The following is a 22,035-nucleotide window of genomic DNA, read 5'->3' on the forward strand; positions in this document are numbered from 1 at the left end:
TCCTAGCTATCCAGAAGGACAAGTTCCTTTCTGTGTGATCATTTTCTTATAAATTACCCGCGCGCTTTCTCTCCCTAAATACACGCGTGCGCACATGCGCACGTACATATTTCAGCCAGCGGGTTGTATAGGCTGTTGTGTTTCGCAGCTTTATCTAGTTTAAGGGTAATTTAATCTGGGAAATAAAGCTGCATTGAGACGGACCAAGTGACCGGGCAATAAGCGTGATGCAGCTAAAAAGTACAAATCACAAAGATCCAAACAATGATATTATCCAAACTTTTAAAGGAACTGGAGATTTGTTCATTGGAGGTCAAGATATAGTAACATAAAAAAAAAATAGTCTTACAACTTATTGCAAGTTAGTTATTATCATAAGCAAATTAATGAATTTGTTTTTGCAAACTGGCGAATCAAACGACTTCGAGCAGTGTATAGGTTCGGTCCTGATGAAATTAGTATTCACGAAAAACGTTTTTCGTGGGAGCCATGATAAGCCATGTCAACACTGTACAATAAAAAGGTAAACGATAAGGACGCTCTAAGGGGCGAATGCCGTATTTTTCCTCACGTGAAGAAAGATGGACCTTCTTATTGCTGTAACTTGTTAAGAGTAATGGCAAAACGTAATTGGCTTTTACACGTTTAAGACTGCTGAATTTTGTCTTTCCGTAAGATTACGTTTAAATTGCTTTTCTACGGTCTTCATTTCGAATCGTAGGGATCCCATTGCTCCTTGTGGGGTCAGAGCAACTAACCAGCAGCCTCATCTACTTCACTAGCCAGCTCAAGCCCCGTTAAACTTCAGCTGACTCAGTGACACAAACAGGATTACAATTATTACCTCCTATGAAAAAACAGCTTTTGTGTGGTGTGTCTACTGCAGTATAATTACTGAGATACAAATTTTTCAATAAGTATATAATTGCTTCCTGCTATGTGAGGAACATATTTCTGAAAAAAAAAATGTAAAGGCAAAGAGCATGAATCCATAGATTTCGTGATCGTCCTATCTCATCGAGTTTTGGAGCTAGAAGGGCAAGTGTCAAACATACATTTGAAAGAAAAGGATGTGGTGTTGCTGACGTTTGCGTACCCTAAAGTGCGAAACATCTCCAGGTGAGCCTGGAACGGCCCGACCCTTGTTCACCACGTAAAACAACGCTAGTAGGGGGCAGCAGCATCGTGAAGCCCCTCGGCCCATGGTGAGAAAAATGTTTCCTAAAAAAACATTAGTGACTATGGGTGCGGTGCCGAAAAAGAATATTTTCACTTTCGAAAATGACTTGTCAGAAATTAGGCAGTGTCGTGTGGGAAACACAGAAATATATTAATATCATTGATAAGGCGATTGCAGTGTTCTTATGGGCTGATTATCATGAATGACTTTGAGAACAGCAGATATATCAGTAAGGTAGAGAGTTTTTCGAGATTATAAAGTACTTTGCGATCCCGGTCAGAGGAACTGTGCTCTCGGCTCCTTTTTTTAGCCAGAGCTGTAAATTGGCAAATGCTATTATTACGAAGAAAATTGGTCAAGAAAATGCGAAATCCTCAGTTCTTCCGCTCTCCATATAACAGCTGCTGGTCGTTAAGGGTGAACGGTACAGCTATAATGGCAAGGTGACCGGAAAGATCGCCCGCAACATTGACAGAAGGATAAGGTCCTTTTTAGGCATAAGAATCCTGGAAAACGAAGGGTGAGGATCCAGAAGATGTTTACCTAAGAGAAATCGATGAAAAGAGCACGAGAGGCTTAAACAACAAACCCACCCAGCTCAACTGGACTTCCCAAGCCGAACGTTCTAGAAGCCGATTTAGCTTTAAAGGGACGAACCACAACGTTAGAGCGAAGCCAACGTTAGAGAACAGCTGATGGGAAAGGCAGCGCTAGACCGAACAGTTGGACCACTGCCAACCAGTCCTTCCCGCCTTAACGGTCGAGGACCTCATAAAGCAAGTCCTGGCAGCATTGATGGCTAAAAGTCCGGCTGAATCGCCGCAGCCGCTCGCGAAGACAATCACTGAACTTGCAACGAGGCCAGATTAAAAAAAAACGTTTTTTTTTTCCAAAAGCTTTAGACAGTATAGACATTCTCGTGCTAATAAAACATTGGGCAACCTTCTAGTTTACCGCGTTACTGTTTTATGAACTGCCCTGCAATAAAGGGTAACAGACTAAACTAGCCAAGTGGAAGAATCTCTGCTTTCTGCAATCATAAAATAGGCAAGCTTACATCGTGCCTGGCGGAGAATAACGTCATCGCCCTGCGTAGCCAGCGATTAAACCTCGTAGCAGCCGATATTCTGCTGGCTTATTCGAAACAAACGCATGTACTTGTAGACCCGAACCACTGCTCTGTAATTCTTCCTTTCCTCTAATCATTGCGGACGACCTTAATGCTCTCTTCGACCAGCCGAATTCGAGCTGCGCTACTTTAAAACAAACTCGCAGACTTTAGTTGCTGGGTAATTAACCTTACTTCCACACTGTTTTTTTTAGGGAAGTCACTGTTCGAATAAACCTTGATTATCGATATATTTACGACAAGGATAACCAGGGATAAGGTAAAGTTGCAGAATGAAAATCATGCTTTGTTGGAAGCGCAAACATTACGCATCTATAGCAATGGCGGTAGAACCCGCTATTTAGGTTGCACCTACGTAGGCTATCGCACGGCAAACCCCATCGTGACGCCTAGGTATAGGCAAGCTTCTAGAGTGCACCTACGAAATTCGCCATGTGTCTGACGTTATGATTGTCGAAACTTAGAGACAACATCTGGTTGAAGTTCTCCCCTTTACGGTACGGTCCTCCATTCTGGAAGCGTGAACCACGGTGCAATTAACCTTGAGTTTTGCCTGGGAGGCCCAGATGATCTTCAGGTATATGATGGCCAAGATAGCCCGAGTTTTTTCCTTTAACCTTGTTTTTCAGACGACCTGTCGACAAAAGTATGTGTCGCAAGGGCAAACATTTTTTAGACGGATCGAGATTCGCTCAGCTATCGTGTAGCTAACGTATGACGGCAGCTCACCCGAATGGCTCCTCGGCCGTCATGAATTGTGACGTCAAAAGGGCACTGGCCAGGTCGCACAATCCACTATGAGCGGTGTTCGTCCACTTCAAAACAGTCTTCAACTTGGGCGCTCAGAGGCAAGAGGATGCTCTCATTGGTCGAGTTGGATGCTATAAATGTGCTCAACCTTCTTGCTGTGATTTTACAATAGAACAAGATAACCATCGACGACGGAGTGGCCGAACTCCGCCTTTCATACAGGTAATTGTCCTGGTTCAGTGAGACAGCCTAAGCCTACTTTTATATTCCATGTTGATGAAAATTTTACCTTACGAAATAAGAAAGCTAAGGAATTCAGTCGAAATGATCTTGTGTACAGACGATTTTGTGATATATGGCTTATATAAGTGCAGTGATATATAAGCTTTGTCATATGTACATGCAGCAAATTCTAGCTTAGCTCCACCCGCTAATCACAGATTTGGAATTGCTCGTAAACCTGACCAAGATGGATATCTGAAGTTTAGAAGGGGAAGCAAGACAGCAGCTACTAACCTGATTACCCTTTACCTATGTAAACAGGTTTTCGTACTTTTGATTTCTGTTTGGTAGACGCTTCACTGTGCATGTCCCCGAAAAGTGCAAAAGGCAGTATTGGCCATATGGGCAATCAGATCTCCCCATCGCTGGTTCCTCACAGCCGCTTTCGACTTGTTCGACCTCAAAACAGTTGTGATCGTAACGAATGGGACACGTCCTATTTAGAAAGATCTTGCAATAGAAAACCTCGAACTAGTAAATCGCATCAAAGTCTCCTTCCTCACAAAAGCGCTTAGACTATACGTAGTCACACGAAATCGCTTCGCGTATCTCCTAGCCAATTCGCCAGTGCTGTCTAAAGACCTTTCTAGGTTTCGAGTTTTATGTTCGGCATCGCCTTTAGGCATTTCATCCTGTCCGAAAACCTATGTCGTCGCTTCAGGCTTCTAGTAAAGGAAGCCCTCAAGACCAATCTTAAGAACTGGCAGAAGAATCGCGGAGATTAGTGGGGATTTTTTCTTGAGGACGCGATGAGGAACAACGAGCAGAAAGGGACGAGCCGGCTAAATAGATATAGCGTTGCTGACTTTACCATATGTGGGTTCCATCGTAAACTCTGCAGAAAACCAAATCTCCATGAGTCTGACAACGCATGTAGGCGCCACAGATCCGAGGGAAACTGTGATAAATATCAGGCCACTGATGGTCCCTTGATACTACTATCTTTTAAATTATTTATATGAACTCAACAAGACTCATACAACCCATATGAAGCAAAATGCTTTAAATGTTTCAAATGGTTATAGATACTCACTCTGATATCGGGACATTGTGTTGCTAACCTGTTTATATTAAATTTTCGACTTCTACTAACAAAAGCGAACGAATTAAATTCGATGGACTGACTGAAATTTCCTAATGGGTATAAAAATTGCTGAAAGCAGATAAATTCTACTCATTTCTATTGTTTGAAAGATAAAGCCTATTAGTATTGTAAGTCGTTTCAAGTGATGGGGTCTCTGCCTGCTACCTGAGACTCCAAACGGTGCCTTAGCTATCAAATTGTTTAATTTCTTCTTAATAAAATCTTATTACATATGTATACGTGTAAAAGGTTTTTTTTTTGTAAAACGGTGTTAGGAGTCCTGTATTGCGACGTTCAAAATGGCTTGTAGGAACCTTTGTTATATAGCTCCGGGCGTTCCTTAGAACGATGTTTTAGCCTGGCAAAAAGCCAATTTAAGACGAAAGAGTGTCTTAGGAGTCCGGAGTGTTGAATCCTTTGCCGTCGGATATCGAGCGCACGCTACTTACAAATCGAATTTCGCAATCAAGTTACGGCGAAACGATTCTAACTTGTTTGCACTTGAACGGGTCCCACCAAGTGTACTTTTGGAAGTCAGCGATACAAACATATTAGGAAATGCGGGATGTCGTGCTCTGCAACAATAAGTAACTGCTGGCTAAAATTGGCGATCAAGCGTCACAAACAAATTGTGGTATGTGATAAAACATGGGCTAGATGTATGATATGCGCAGGCTTATCCCCATTTGAGAAGATTCGAGAACATGATGTAAATGAAATGAGTTCATCCTATTACTATCAAGGTGTATGAAGCTTGCTGCGTAGCCAATAAGTCAACAACGGGTCGTGTGGCGACCCGGTGTTTAGATGGAAGCGTTAGTGAGTTGCAACAGTCGGCGTTGCCGGAGGCGAAACGCATAGTCGGCGAAATCATTGCGCGTACTAGCTCGCTGAACACGCTTTGACGCACGATTAATATCGCACGCAGCTCATACAGCGTCTGTCAATTGTCAGCACGTTCCCGTGCCATCTGTGTTTAGGTAGTATGGCGATCTATTTTGGTACACACCGTTCTTTTGTAGCTAGTTTACTTATCGTGTAGGCGAGGCGCGGCATGCTTTGCAGCTTTTGAATCGCTCTAAATACATGCTAGTTCGCCTACTTATACTAAAAAGTTCTACAAAGAAAAACTTGTCAGTTAAAATTATGTGTCGGCTAGTCGTTTGGCAGAATATTTCAGTATTCAGGATGGAAAGTATTGCGTTACGGCGCTTTGCCCTAGAACCTCCGGCCATTTATTTCTGAGTATCTCTTGCATTGTTGACTAGTGTTTTATCATAGAGCATGTGCCGATAAGACATAAATCGTTGGAAAGAAACCGCTATGTTTCTCATTAGTGACTCAACTAAAGACCCTCAGTAAGGACTCTACAACGTTTTGGATCTCGGTTCGTTTGATCGTAGAATTAGGTTTCCCTCAATAGCACTGCACGTAAAGACTAGAGTAACATTGGCACTGGCTTATGTTTCGGGCTACGAGTCCTCTAATACAACGGTTTTTCGCATTATCATCTAAGAATCATATTGTTATTAGTCATTGTCGTCTTTTTTTGGTTCCTTCTGGCCTTAGATTCCAGCTATCCTAAGCACCAGTAAAATGTTTATGTAAAGGCAAATTTCGAGTAGTCTGTATTATATTCGTTAGACCTGCCCAGTGCTTTGGAACGATAAGGCCCATCTATGTGATGTAATATAAGTCTGGACAAGCATTTGCAGTAGGGTTGGTTTCGTCGATACTCTTCTGACATACCTAACTGAGCTACTTTCTTAGCTACTTAACTTAAATCTGTATACTACGTTGTCAAAAAAATACGTGCTGGGATTTGCGTTAAAAGTTTTTAACAAAAAGATTAATGAAGTGTTCATGCCTTTCGACTTCAATTAGTGCGACCCTTAAAAACGGTGACGTAAGCACACATCGAGACAGAAAACCGACGCAAAAAGAGAAAGGCATAAAGTGCGCGTGTTCCCTTTTCCACTGGTCACAATACAGGCTGATTTTCTCTACATTTGACTGCAACTAGAACTCACATCAAAAGTAGGACGATGTATGTTTGTATTCAACTTCATTGCGTGATGGGGGGAAACGTAGCAAAAATGTATCAGGAACAACACGTGTCACCTAGCAAGACCAGCTAGCGTTTGATTCTTCCGCCAAAGGAAAAAGTAGCGCTAATGCAAACCCGTAACCTATGGATTTACGTCCTTCATTAATTTGATTATTGGCTAAGTCAGAATTTGATGTTTGCTTGTGTTTACAAAGCAATTTGTCACTTATTGCATGAGACTTAGGAGCGAAAGAGAAGCTCTCCTTAGCCGTCAGTATAATGGGAACGTCTCGCAACTCCAACTAATCGGCAAATGTGAACAAGAAGAAAATTTATGACGAGATCTTTTCATTTATCTAGAAATCGCTAAATTTGTAGAAGCAGCGTGATCTGGGCCGCTATTGCGTATCTATTTGATGAATAGCGTGTCATCGTAACCAGAGCCAACAAGCATCCTGCCGCTTAGGTTCGAATCTCAGCGTCGACAAGAATTAGTTCCAGTTACTTATAATTAGGAAAATGAAATAATTAAGGAAAATAAGAAATTGACAACATCGTTAAATGTATAAGTCATTAAATATTTTTATAAGGTTAATAGACGCCTGTATAATTGCTCCGCCATTTTATAAGTCTGTTAGAGAAACCTCAGATGAGTTCGGCAAGGCTTGCTCCGGTTAGACCCCCCAAAAAAGGGCAATTTCTTGATGGTATACCCAAAAATAGTTGATTCTAAAAACCCGTTTGCGTAAAATGAACAACTGGTAATGCCATAGAAAAAAAAAACGCTGCCATTTGAGTGTTTGTGTACAGTTGCTACATGCATCTATGTAAGTTTTATCGTGCACAAACAGCGAAAAATTCTACTTGGTCGCTGATTCGTTTGTTCCCTCGATGAGTTGTCTCGAAAAGTCGTCGAAAAGCTTCTAAGTCAGAAGCTGAGAGATAGGCGTGAACGCGCACGAACATGGATAGTTGTGGAAAATGAAACTAATGATAATTCCACTATAATTGGAAGTGACTAGCTGGCGCCTCGTCTTCTAGGAAAGACAGCAGCACGCCAGGCGCCAAGGAATAAAGGCTTTGCTTAGATGGCACTTATGTAGAGGTCATATTTTGGCAACACAGAGCAGAAATAAGGGTGACAAGGTTCCTCTGGTTGTTGTAGAAAATTGTAGAAGCGCCTACCCTTAGCAATACGGTTTTTTTTCATGTAGAACTGCACATTGACGTAACTCACCAGCTCGTAGACACCCATGAGCTTACATGAATATAAGCGGTAAACGGAATGGTGGTTTTTGAACGCAAATAAATCAATTATTGTATACCTTCACAACGGTCCTGATATTTGCCTCACATACCATGGTCTTGGACTAGAAAAACTAGCGCGCACCATTATTTAAAGGGGTGATCGCAAATGTGTGAGGTTAAAAGTGGCAAGTGACATTTTGTATCTTTTAGTAAAATAAAGGTCACTATTACTATTTCGCCCATGGGCAAATGCTGTTGATTACCATCAGAATTATGTCCGTGTGTAAAGGCTTAGGAGTTCATTAACACGATGACGTCGATTTATTTATTACTTAACGTATGTAAACAGTAACATACAATCAACTCGAAATGTGTCTTCAGTGTAGATATGATATCCAACAAGGATTCGTGTTCGCTGAGGTGATCGGGATAGGTTATTTGTGTGGAGATTAGAGCCCTAATAGCTGATATCCCACATCATCAAACAACTTGTTGCATGTTACAAGTAATTAGTACCATCTGTTCTGTTCCTTTCTGTCTATCATATACCCATCTTAGGTTCAGACACCTATACTGCCTATGCTACCGTCTTGGGCCTAAGCTGACGTATCTAGCCGTAGACGTTTTATTAACCAACCACTTTGGATGCATATATTTTATATGGATACACATGATACTAGCTATGCAAATAGCTTATCTTTTATTCGTATCATGTAGAAAGAGCATATTGAACTATCAAGTCTATAAACGGCCGATTTTGTTAAATTATTTATTTAGAAGCGTGCGACAAGTACTGATATTGGCATCGCAAAAATCTTCACCTGTCAGCCAGATTGTTAGTGCTATCGATCCGTAGGTCTGCTACCCGCCATATTGACTACATACAGCGAATCGAATTAATGTTTAATATTCGTTCGCTAGGTGCAATCCGCGAGAGAAACTTTCTATCTGAAGATAACAAAACCTCAACGAGTAGAGAGAGGGCTTCTCTCAAATAATATACGCACAGTCTCTGCATACGACTATGGGGAAATTAAGGCATACGTCAAAAAGTATGTAGAACTTTTTGCCCATGCTTGGAATTAACTACCCGTAAAAGCTTCGGTCTCAGTGCGAACTCTGCCACGGCGTAACTAAGCAAATGATGTCCCGGAGAAGTCCTGGTTCATTCGTGCTTAAATTAATTTGGAATGAGTTCGTAACATACTCAGCATGTGCGAGCATGCCTTATTAATTCACCCTGTATCAGGATAACTAGTCGACCGGAGAATACTTTTACTAATCAACGAAAAATGTGGTCTGTTTATCAGTTTAGTATTCAAAATGATATACTTTCTTAGAAAAAGTTCACTTATAGAGGCTTATTTTATTACGTTTATATACACGTATCTTCATCGTTTATATACACGTATGTTTCATCTTAAGAAGACGACATATTTTTCTATGCATGCAAAAAATATAATAGCTCAACGTTTGTCTGTCTTTCATAAACTTACTATTGCATTTACAGAATTCAATTCAAGGTTCAATTGCAACGGCACCATAAACTAGCTGCTCGAAATATTTACGACGTAATGGCTGTCAGGAAAGAAAATTAGTAAGGTTTTTTTGTCCTCTTGTCCAAAACCTTTTGTCCGACAAAAGGTAATTTTCCGACAAAAGAAAACCTCGATTAAATAAAATCTTAGGTCTAGCGTATTGCAGTAAGAGCCAATAGGTCTATCATTCTTTAGTGTTTTTTTTATCGTGGGACTAGTAGAACGTTGTAACGTTAACAATTCTTAACACCTTCTGCTACGCCAATGGGCCCATGTACTTACATCCGTGCATCTCCATATAGTCTACTGTATATAGAAATCGTTTTGCTTACTCAATTAGCATGAGAACAATCCGAAATTTGCCTTGTAAGAGTTCCGAAAAACATAAAAATAGAACTGTCTGGGAAATAGAGGTTTGTCAGATATAGTTTAGTTCTTTTTCGTTACTGTATACAGAAGTAAATTGTTGCCAGTCGACGACTGTGACTACGGCCCACCAAGTTGATCATAATACCAACACAATACGACAATAACTGCAACGGTGATGTTGTTGTACGGGTACTACGATATTACTAGTAGCGCTCTGCTGGCCTTTCGCCAGTATAATGCACGCGCTACTAGGACGAAAACGCCACTGCTGGTCGTAAGGTAGTAATGTGCCGGACACGTTCAGATCCTACGCCCCAATGGCAGCATTTACGTGGCGCTACGCACCGTCAAGACAACGGACGACCGCCGTAGCAGCAATGACGCACTATGGCATTGTGACTTCTGATGACCTCCAGATCCGTTCACCTCCTGTAAGACACGCGGACAAAGCCTGCAGACAACTAGAGCGGTTTTGCATCTGATAACGCTAGAACCAGATCCAGCGAGGGCTTACTATAGGTGAAATTCCTAGCGCGCTGCAGTAGCTGAAGCACTATTTATTTTTTCATAATATGTAAGGCGCAAACGGTCCATGTCATTTGTCGATGGCCAGTTCCGGCAGGCTTAGCCCAACCCCTTACGGTGCAGAGCCTTGCTAGCACTTAGGAGTGATTAAATCATATATAGCGAGGGTGCCAACGATGGCTCTTGGCTTCACTCTCTGCAACAATGTCAGCCCTATTTATTGTTAATCGGCATAAAGGGCGGAAAATAAAGGGAAAATTAGCGTGTTTTATATGGCGAAACGTGATCATGCCTTGAAAGCGAAGGTTTTTTTCAACCTATATTTATTTTCCTTGACATACTAAATATTTATATATGTACGTATGTTATTTTGTAGCCACTGAAACTCGTTGATTCAGTCACCGCCATCGCCGGCTACTGCACCCTATTTACAATAAAATGGGCAGATTCTATTTAAAAAGGACGGGCGGGTTACTACGATGTGGTCCCCGCCAAGAAATTTCCTCTCATTAACATAGACTGATACTAAGCATAAGCATAAACAGCTGAAGACACCGTTAAAGAACGATGTCGGAGACTGGGTGATACTGGTATCTGCAGCTAAATATAAATGCGGAGTAGTACGAAAACGGAATGTCTACAGAGTGGAGAGGGAAAATTATGACGGGCTATTTATCGTAGCGGATGTGCATTCATTTTCTACTATTGGCGCCAAATAAATGCCGGTTCTTTTTGAAACAAACAGCAAATTAGTTATGGCCAACAACAGTGCGTCCTTTTTGGAAGTCGCACAAAGACCAGTTATTATCCAATCTTTCCACTTTAGACGAACCTCTTAGTAAAGCTTTTTTACCGGAAATGGGCCGCCTACGTTATTGCCAGTTTTCATACGGCCTCTGAGAAATTCATAGGAAGCTTTGATTAAAAAAACGAGAAATTCCCAATAAACTCGTAAGAGCTCGAATTAAAATGGCCCAAAAAGCTCTACGTACAGCTGAGTTTTTAATACTGATAGTGCCATTTTGGGGAAAAGATATCAATTGTAAATCATATCGTCCGGATAAGCTGCCGCGATTAGTCTTTTTGAAAATGTTTGAGCTTTTTCGATTTTCTGACTTGTTTCGGATGTTCCTCTTTTTCATTCATTTATTCATTAAAGATTGTTGATGAACAGTTACATTTAGACTTAAATTTTTCGAGCTTGCCGTCCGGCACCATTGTCAGGCTTTCAGTCAAGAGGCTGGATCACAACAAAAAACGATCTATATACACGACTAAATTCGAACTCAGACCGCCACGTGTCTCTCAAGTTCCACACGCGAACTCGTTATTTACTGCGCCATCATCGGGACAGGAGGTTACATCTGCTGATGATCAAATGGAAGTAACATGAGGGAGGAATAAACTAAGTGGAGGAAAAGGTTTCAGGGAAGTTTGCAAGGGCGTGAGAAGTTCGTAGCAGTGGGCACTGCGGTTGTTGCTGAACCTGGAAACTGCTGCTAACTTGTGTTCAGAGAAGTGTGCGAAGGGAGTTAGTTGGTAATTATATGTATTAAATTCAAAGGCCTTATGTGCGTGTTTTGCATTAGTATAAGTTAGATTTGACAGACAGGAGCGAGCTAGTAACGCTAACGGACGGTGGACCCGCCTGGTCTGTTCTGATTGCGCCAGCAATCTGTGGTAGAACTTGACGAATTAGTAGGCAAAGCGAATAGCGGTCGTGTTGACAATCGCAGTGAAGTGCTGCTAGCGATACGTTAAAGTATGCATGATGGCATCTTTTCTGTGTTGTCCGTAGTACTCGTCCGCTAGCGCTGACCGCAATCCTATCCATCCGCGTATCTACGTATGTGTCGGCTTGTGTATATCTTTCGTTCGCTGTTAATGTCTCCTGCTCATGCATTAGCATTATGTATTGCCATGTGCCGCCTAACGCATACGAACAGGAATCCGCCAATCGTCATTAACTGGTGGCCTCGAGAAAGTCAGGACATGGGCCTACTGGATAAAACTGGATAAGATGTGCGGTCGTTTTCGACCAAGAGTTGACACCGGGGGACAGACGGAGGACAGAGAGAGTAACTTAATGGAAACTGAATTTGCGGTGCGGTATGAACGCTATTGCAGCAATAGCGACTATAAATTTATCTGTGGAATGGCATTGCCAAAGGTTTGCAAATATCAAAGAAGAATGCATTTGAATTTGTAAAAAGTAGGAAACAATTGTGTACTGCGCATTTGATGTTTGTTATTCATATTTTCAAGAGACTCCCTAAGAAATACAAATAGGATTATTTATTTTGTAATTTTTCGTTAATATAGCCTCCACTGAGAAAGGCGCTTTCGCTAATAAAAGTACCCCTGTTACCTTCTACGGTGGTGTTCAAATCATTTAGAGGTAAACATACGAGCAGATTCATGTCGAGGGCAGGATGAGATGGCGTCAAGTACCAAATACTCAGTATTATCCAAGAATATAACGTCCGGTCCTGATACTCGTTACTTTTTCCTTATCGCTAATACTTTTATGGTTCTAACCTAAATCTTCGCTTGCTGTTCAGATGTCAATGCTCATATCCGGCTTTGCTATATCATAAATCTAAATACATTTCCTTCTGTATCTAACTGATTGGTCTGTGATCTAGTATCGCATCATATTTTTTTATTTTAGTAAAATAATTTTCATTACTTAGTAGGGATATCTGGATACGAAATTGTCCTTAGAAACGACATACGTTACTCGAAATTATGCCGTTTATTTTAGTGCTATGTCTTGGTTAAGGCGGCTTGCTATGGATAATTTGTTTTCTCTTACTCATCCTTAATCGTGTTCCCTAAAATTGCGATGGTGGGGAATATGCGTGAGTGTACGTTCTATTTCTGAAATGATTGAAGAGAATACACGGAGCTACCTGGCGGCCATCTTATTTCAATATGACTTTGAACCCGTTCGTTTTCAGCTTGTTGTAGTGATTGTATCGGCGAACATCCTCCTCTTCTCAGATGCCGGAGACGGGACGGAAATAGAATGGAATGTGTTTCGGAAAGGTGGTGAACACTTGCTATCGAATTGAAAGTACAGCGTCTCGTCGTGGCGTTATCGTTGCTACTTCTTCAGCTGAAAATAGAGATATTCCGGTATGTCCCCTCTCCCTTCTCGTTGCAGCCATTTTTCTTACGCTGTGCGTCCATTCCTATCTCAAACGAGTCAAATAAGAAAACGTACCAGAGACTTCCGAGGGTCCAGCAAAAAACAACGCAATAATATTGTTGAGCGTTGACAATTTGATCCTCCGTATGAAGATGATTAAGAAGATGACAAGGTTTAGCAAAAGTAATAGTTAAAAGATGTAGGCTAATAACCAGGCCCTCTCAGAAGAGGAAGAGGAGGGAACAAAGGACAACAGGCTGCCAAGGGGTGCTTAGGAAACAACAACAAAGATATGGGGATCAAGAGCTAGTATACAGTATAAATAAACAGTCGTAAATTTGAGGAACCTGTGCCGGGAGGTTTCTCAAATGGAGCGAAAGTATAATAACCTTGGTCCTTGTAAGGAGAAAATGCTGGCACAACAAAAGTAAAAGCCAGAGGAAAAAAGGGTAAAAACGAAAACATAATTGAAGCTAAGTCACTAAGAGCGGTGGTTAACTTAACTGGGAGACGCAATAACAAGCTAAGTTGTAAAGGCACTTCAAAAGTAGAAGAAAAAGCAAAATCAGTTGATCTGCGTGCTTTGTTTTCTCCGCCGTGAAAATTTTACTACAGTAGAAACAAAAGTTAAAGGACAGAGAAATATTTTGTCAGCAGTAAATATACCGCTGTTGCTAAGTCATAGAATTATTTGCTTGTAATTTATACGCTTTTTTATTTGTATTGGTTCAGATATTAATGGCTCCTTCTGTTATCGCGTTTACCTAAGTGCGACTAAATTATCCGGCTGCAGCGGCAAGATGTACAGTTTTTGTCTATGGTAATCGATGTGGGATCATAAACTGGGATGCGATAGGATCAGCTGGACTACAATATATAATAAAAATGCAACACGTAAGTCTGTATCGTAAGAAAGATAATAGACATTTTTATTATTGCCCAAGCATAAATGTCACATACAATTATGACTTTCTTATCGGCACATCTTCAACGAGAGCATAGCCTCCAGTTAGCGCCTGAAACAACAATAACTTTTCATGACAGTCTATAAGAAACAATGTTGAACTTAAAACGTACTATAACCCACTTTTTGTGACGTTCTTGTAAACTCTCCTGTTGACGACCATATCACAATAGTGATGTGTCTTTTAAATTTCTAGATTTTGCGCCCATCCGAAGTGGCTGAAATGCTGCCTATATGGAAGCTAAGGATGAAGTGTGTATTTATTTGTCAGCCATTGCCGTTGCATTGTGGTCGCGAAGCCCTATCGCTAGATGTTTCGTAGAAACATCGCGCCTGACACTATCTACCACTATTCTTCGAGGCCAAATAAATAAGACGCTATTACGTTACCTGTTCGCGACTGCCCCGAGGCAGCGCACCTAGAAGGGGTTGTCGCGCTACGTAGCGTCATGACAACGAACATCGATATTGTCGATTAAACCACTAGTAAGGACGAATTTTACTGGTATAGTGCGTTTGTTCTCTATCTCGCCATGACCGACCAATCAACAACTTATCATCGTGATTTTGTTATGTTGTGCATTTCCTTCTTTTTACTACTGCCTTTTTCCTTTCTCGTCCACTCTCCGCCCGTCGGTTGGCATCGACCGGGGTAATTCTTTCTTTCATCCTCTCAAAATTTTCCGAATCCTTCCACCTCCCACTATAGAACGGCACACCAAAGATTACGCATAGTCTTCATGGTAACGTGAATACGTTGCAGTCAGCGTTCGTTTTGCGTAAACAATGTGTGGGCAAATCGAGGACACGCGAAAGTATTATTCAGGGACAAGCAGATGGTGACAGCGGTCGGAAAGGTCGAAGTGGCGAAGGGAGGAATGACAGAATAGAACGAGAGAGCAACAGAGGGAATACAAGAGGGAAGAAGAAACATCACAATGGAACGTGCATCTACCGGTTGATGACAGGGTAAACGAAAAAGTAACGCCTGCATTCATTCATAGTCTATAGTGCATAAAATGGAAATGGGTGAGAGAGACAAAAGTGTTCGAAAAGCGTGGAGACTATAGCACGCTCTACGTTACCCGATGCGTATATAGTTGTTATATTGCGGTGAAAGCAGTAGTAGAACGTGTCTGTATCGGCTAGCAGACTGATTCGGCTAGTTAGTCGCTTCTGGTTCCATAATGTGGGCGGAAAACACAGAGGAAAGTGCAGATCCCGCAAGCTGCCTTTTGTTGTCTTTGTTCGCAAAGACTACTGCCATCATCATTACTAGTGAAGTAATATCATAAACAGTTTGCTCAACGTAATGGTAAAAGTGAGAGCAGCTTGTTGGTGGCGTCAGCATCTCAATGTCCTGTTTCTTTTTTTCCTTACTCTGGACCTTCCCTAACGGGACTACGGCAGTACCACGATGAATATGATCAGGCTGTATTCTAGTGCGCCGAAAGGCATAGAATAGGCAATAACGGGTTTTGGCCGGTCCTTAATGTATAGAAAAACATTAGATTTATAGTCGCTGATGAAGGATAGCTAACTGAGTAGCCAAACACTTGGAGGACACAGAAGGAAAAAAGTAAAAAGTTGACGAGAGAAGTGTTTTGTAAGAGACGACACAGAGTGGTTATTTGTAGGCATTGATATAGTAGATTCTCACGTCCGCATTACTCGCAGTTCAAATGAATGCTAAAAAAATGAAATTAGTTTAATCAAATCAGGAATAGGTCATTTCTAATAAAAATCTTTACTGATTTACATCGTTTTAATATTAGATTCTGCAAAAAACGGGGATTTTAGATTTTATAAAATGGCGTTCGGGCGTTTGATTTGTTACAATCAAAGCAGAGGGCTGTTGAGCCAGCCAGGAACTCCTTCGTATTATGTAGAACTAATGAAGTCACCAAATTGCAGTTAAGAGGACTTGAACCATCTAGCAGAAAATCATCGCTTCCAGCTATCCGGCAGCGCCTGGATAAAATGTTTCCTAGTTTCTATTCCTTGATGTTAAGAAGGCCTTCAATGTAATTTGTTTTAATTGTCCGGTCCCAAATTAGCGGCCCTGGGCGAGAGATGCTATTTTACCAGGGCAATACGTAAAGTGTCCTACTCAGCATGTTGTTGCTATAAGAAAATCCTGTTTGATAGTCTAGAAACGTGTTGCTTCTGCTGTCCCGTGCGTTCGGCCACAATTACAAGTTTGTGTTAGGCAAAACCTGAATCGAAAGCTTCTGATAATGCACGCATATTGGTTCTACATTCTCAATAATTACTGGTTGCGAGGCAAAAGGCACCTATAACGTAACTGTCCTAGATTCTGAACTTATGCCATCTGCAATGCTTTCCTAGTATTTCTTTCATTGTCTAGGGTCGGTCGATGTCCGATGTTTACGAGTAGCTACCTCCTCAACTTTGGTAAATCTGATTTACTATATCGGGACTTAATTTTGGATCTGTTAATTCTGGTGGGCCATTTTTAATGCCGCCAAGCTGCATTAGTCAATCTAATTATATCATATATTGAACTCTATAGAATGCGCTAGTATTTGTGTAGCCTAACATTTCATGGAAGTCATGAGGCGCAAAGGCTGCCAACATTGCGAAGTGGTAGAAAGTTGTGCTTAGTAATAATTTTCGGCAAATGTGTTGACATTTTAGACAATCTGACACACTCAATGTATTGTTGACCAGAATCGAGCGGTGAGTAGTGGAATGTCTTTAGGCATCCTTTTTGTTGTTATGTTGGTATAGTAACAGGGAAACCGCCCCGCCTGAACTGCGATAGTTTTCTTTGGCGGCCCCACCGTCACACTCAGACGACTAGTCAGTCTCATGTGCGCGGTGGTGCAGCACGATCGTGTAAAAAGCCTCCTCTGATATACCCTACAAAAACGAACGGCCCCTGAAGACCTTCAGCTGTTCAGAGTCAGTTGGCGTGCAACAATGTTTGAATTTCTATCTATGGAGAGGCTTCTTTGCAGAACTTGGTGACGTCGCAGGCTACGTGTGCTGGCTGGCAGTACCTTTACATGACTTCCGTAATGATTCTTTCGCGATGTATGAGACGCAATAATGGAAAATATAAATATGAATGCGAACGGAACACCTCACCACCACTGGTAATACTCGTCAATTACTGACGCTCGTCTCCCATACTGCTTGTAAAATAGTAGCGGGTTTCTTCTTAACTCAAACATCCCACTGAATCAAGGACAATGCTATTCGAACTTGATATCCCTATTGTTAAGAATCATTTTACTGCTACAAATTGGCATATGTCCTTGAGAAAAAAGAAAAAACAGCTTTAGCTTGTAAGCATTAAAATGGCGACAAACAAATGATAGATTACACTGATAACGGCGAAAGGCAAAGGCCGGTTGGACATAATTACATTTACACACAACTGCAGTAAAGAAAAAATCTTTTTTATGCCTGAATAGCAGATGGCAAGGATAAGATGCCAGAAGATCTTTTCATCCATTCCCTGTGCTTTTCGTTGAGCGTTCTTACCAAATCGAAAAATCCATAATGGTGTCCTCATCGTTTATCCATTCAGCTAACAACGACTGCAGTAGTGGCTATGCAACAAAGTTATATTTTTGGGCAGCTGTTTATATTGCGCTCCCGGTCGAAGCCACATTGGCGCCTCCTCATCGGAACCGCAGTATTCCTTTGTTTGACTGTATAGATAGTGCAGTAAATGATCTAATAAAAATCTAAAGAAATAATAAAGTGTACCATAAGCCTAAGTCTCCTAAAAAGTATGCTGGAAAATAGCTCGAGTTCAGTTTCTTCTTTTTTCTATTCTATATCATTTTTGTGATTCAATTTAATATTTTCTCGACGAGTCTAACCAGTTTTATTTGCAAACACCTAAGCGAGACTGTTAATGATTAATACCTTAAAAAATAATTTATCTGAGGGGTCTTGAGTACTAAACAGTTCCAACAAACTAAATATATAAGATTTGAGCTCGTGGGTTTGCTGTTTAACGTCACTTCACGACGCATGGTGCGAGATTGTTCGGTTTGTGACAGCGATGACAGATTTTGCCTATCCCAGCGAATGAATGATAACTTAGCACTGAAAGTTAATCTCAGAAAATAGCTAAGATATTTTTTACTTTGTTCCATTTATGTAATAATGTGAAAATAAAGGATCAACGGAAACCGACATTTTCCTATTATTATATGATAGCCTTAAGGACATGTACTAATGTACTAGATCCTTAAAGACCTTCGTGCTGTATGGACTTGATAGTGCAGAATTGGAGGACAAATTAATGGTTTGTTTTTGTGGGCGGGGGGGGGGGAGGAGGTGTGAACGGCGTTCATTTTTCAAGACGCCTGTTGCATGCATCTAGTTACTAGTGGAGCTAGTTATAAGAAAAGAAGAATGTCTATGTTTGGGGGGTATAAATAACACTAATTGTTTGAGAAAAGCCTTTGTAAAAGTATATTATAAACAAATCAATTTAAAAAAAATCCAAACAGCTCCAGACCTAACTTCTAATGGTCTTTCAGTATCTAGACGGCTCGTTTACAATTGATCCGGTCTGCTCGCAGGATCATTACTAGTTTCTGACAAGAAAACACCCGACTACGGTGGTGTTATTGCTATTACCTCTTTAATGCGGTTAGGATTTCGGTAACTTCAGTGGGGTCTGGAATATTCTCAACCTTCGTTATAATGTTTATCAAATATTATTTTTTTACTAAGAATTTTGACACTGATTTATAGCAAATAAATAGATCTTAAGGTGAATTGTAGTAACTAATTGTAGTAACAGCTGAAATAGGTCGTCAGAAATCTATCAGTATCCTTAAAAATTGCCTTTTTTTTCGTTCTTCCATATGTTGACATTCATGCATCCTATATAGTTTCCTACGATGATGACAATCTCACACAGAAGTTCTTGCAGTAGGCATGCTTGATTTCACAGACGATAAAAAAAATTCCAGAAATCAATATTGTATGCGCCACAAAATAAATTTTGATTAACTTGCTTCCTACAATACCTACCGTTACATAGTAAATACCTTATGAACAACTAGATTCGTATATATGGATGTTTTACAGGACCCCCTATAATTTTGCAATTCTTCAACCTTCAGTGGAATGTCCAATAATGAAGCCTTTTATGATTTCATTCTTGCCCCTGTCTATGAATCAGCTTTGTAAATAGGGCTTATCTGCATAGTTAACCTGTCCTCTCTAAAATGGTTTCTGTTTTATTAGGTTAAAGGACAAAAAAATATGGTGCAGGGGTACAATATAACTAATCGCATCTAATCTTGATATGAATTTCCGGTTCGTTCTCCTTCACGCATCCTGCTTATACAGACAAGCGTATCAGGCGAAATGAAAATAAGCACTCGGGATGGTTGATGTAGTCGTTTGCTTAAGCTTTCGGCATCAACAGTAGTAACTAAGTGAAATGTATAGCTTCATCATACGACACCGCGGTTTACCCCCGAAAGTTTTCGAAAACTGCGAGAGCTTTGCAGGGCTACATGTTGGATGGCTCAGAAACTTTGCTACATGTTTCAGAAGCAGTCTTATGGGTCAGAGAGCTACCATAATTGACGTGGTTGGTCAAAGCAACTTTTATACACACCGCATCACGCGCTACGTCAGCGTTCTGCTAAATAAAATCCGCATAATACTTTTGAGCCTTAGATGCACAAGTAAACGTATATATCTGACAGTGAGGGCAGACACAGTGCTCATCTTATTAGGGGGCCAGCTATCGTCTCATATGATGAACGTCTATAAAAAATAGTATGCCAATTTATTGCTTACACACTAAATAAACAAATAATCTTTTTTATTCCTTGCGAAGAGGTAATATTGTTCTTCATTCATTCCGTGGTCGGTTTGAGCTTCACGCAAGTGTTGATGATTTACTCTTTAGCGTATGAATTGCTGTGAATCAAGCACTATTATTGACAATTCAGTGGTTTAAATGATCGAAATTGAGGTACTGTCGAGTGCTCGAAAGGCGTACTAGCGTGAAAACCTTTAGAGGTACACCACGTAATTAAGCTGTTTTAAACGCAAAGCAACAAAAATAATAGTAACCTACTATGTTTACTGTTTAGTCAGCTAAATAGTATCGTAAGAGTGAAGAGCTTACGAGGTCACTGAAAGGGACTGGCAACAAGCTCATGGGTCCCGCTGGCTCCGGTCTTGATATGAAACGCTCGCCAAAACAACCCATTATGCCTGCGTAATAGTCACGGCCCATTGGCTTTTGCTACCGCCAAGAGGAAGCTGATCGCAGCCCTGTGCAGCCGCCTTTACGCAGGCCCTAAAGGCAAAGCGTAGGCCACAATATCACTCCAGTAACTTCGTGCTTTGTTTTTGTACACGATGGGGTCTCTGGCGACCTAAAAGCTCAAGGTATGACTCAGATCCACCCCACATATACAGTCAGTCAATGCGTACGCGTGTTTCTATTTCTATGATTGTACGTATTGGCCGTGGTACGAGCTCTTACTCTTGGTGCAAGCTAGTGAATAGAGCGATGAATTGGAAATTACTAGGCACATTTGATTGGACAGCGATAGAAGTTTAAGGCCGGTGGCGACCACATTAATTATTAGAGATAACAGAAATGCGCCATTCTAGGTGCGTGTAGTCTTACGTCTAGAGCCAGATGTTTGGTCTAAATATAGGAACAGCTTTGTAAAAGAATAGATAAAACGAAGTCATCTTGTTATTTTCAATTTAGTTATTAAATGGCTTACGACAATAACAACAAGTTTTGCTGACCTTGATTGCGTGCATCTCCAAACTTGACTATTGACTTGAAGTTCTGCTAACATGGTCGGAAATACAATAAAATAAGCCATAATCGCGGTCTTCTAATCGCTTTCTATGATACAAATAACGATATCTATGTAGACAGAAGCCACTGGTTCTCGTTGGATCGTGGACCTAAAGACTGAGCAGCACAACTCTATAACAGGTGTTTTGTAATACCATCCTTAGTTAGACCTGTCGGATCGAAGCTTCACACAAGGGCGTTGACAACGCTTTATTATATTATATCATATACTATTATATATAGACATACTAACTGTGGTTAAGTAGCAAATTCTGTGATAATTACTACCCATGTACTATATTCAAAATGGAAGAAATGTCTCCCACACACTTATCGCATTGGGTTGGCTAGCACTGCGTTTGTAGTCTACCTTAAGTTCTAATGCAGGCATTCTGAGCTAAGTTACAGCGATACCTTCTGCCAGACAAAACTGTTGCCTCACCGACTACGGTTATTATGAGTAGCGAAATACGTTGAGAATTATTTGCTGGAAGTTACCAGCACCATTCCCGGACTCAATCCTTATTCCTTTTAGGTGTGTAAATCAAAATCTCTAGCTTTTTTTTTGTTTTCTTGTCACGATTTTACTCATGCTGAGGACGTTTGATTGCCATTTTTGTATTACTAAAATAGACGCCTATTGATGAACCCCGTTTTTCGCTCCTAGCGTCCTATTCCATGAGCCATGGACCTTCGGCCCTTGCTCTAAGCAGACATTTACATTTTCGAGATTGCTGATGACACTGTGATCAAGGCAAGAAAATTTTTGCTCCGGATGCCATAATTATGTAATTCCCGCATCATGTACAGTCATATAATCAACGTCTATGTGGAAATGCGACACCATGCGATATGATGCTAAGTATAATTATCCGGTATGGAAGGCCTTATGAGAGGGCTTTTGGAACATTGTCGAACCGGGTCTAGCATTGATTGGAT

At 40.9% G+C, this 22,035-nt stretch overlaps 1 protein-coding gene across 2 annotated transcripts in view; it reads left to right on the forward strand.

Annotated features, from left to right (window-relative positions):
- The window catches only part of Snap25 (Synaptosomal-associated protein 25kDa), a 232,484-nt gene that overhangs the window by 28,093 nt on the left and 182,356 nt on the right, over positions 1-22,035 (forward strand). Inside the window, exon 1 of one of the 2 annotated variants that reach the window (XM_086971195.1) lies at positions 13,171-13,290. The exons of the other annotated variant lie outside the window; for it this stretch is intronic. Within the exon in view, the coding sequence (XP_086827321.1) occupies positions 13,186-13,290 (105 nt within the window). The 5' untranslated portion in view covers positions 13,171-13,185. Of the gene's footprint in view, positions 1-13,170; positions 13,291-22,035 lie in introns of those variants that run through there. 2 annotated transcript variants of the gene reach the window in all.

This window comes from Varroa jacobsoni, unplaced genomic scaffold, assembly GCF_002532875.2.
Source record: "Varroa jacobsoni isolate VJ856 unplaced genomic scaffold, vjacob_1.0 scaffold_1146, whole genome shotgun sequence".
NCBI lineage: Eukaryota > Metazoa > Arthropoda > Arachnida > Mesostigmata > Varroidae > Varroa > Varroa jacobsoni.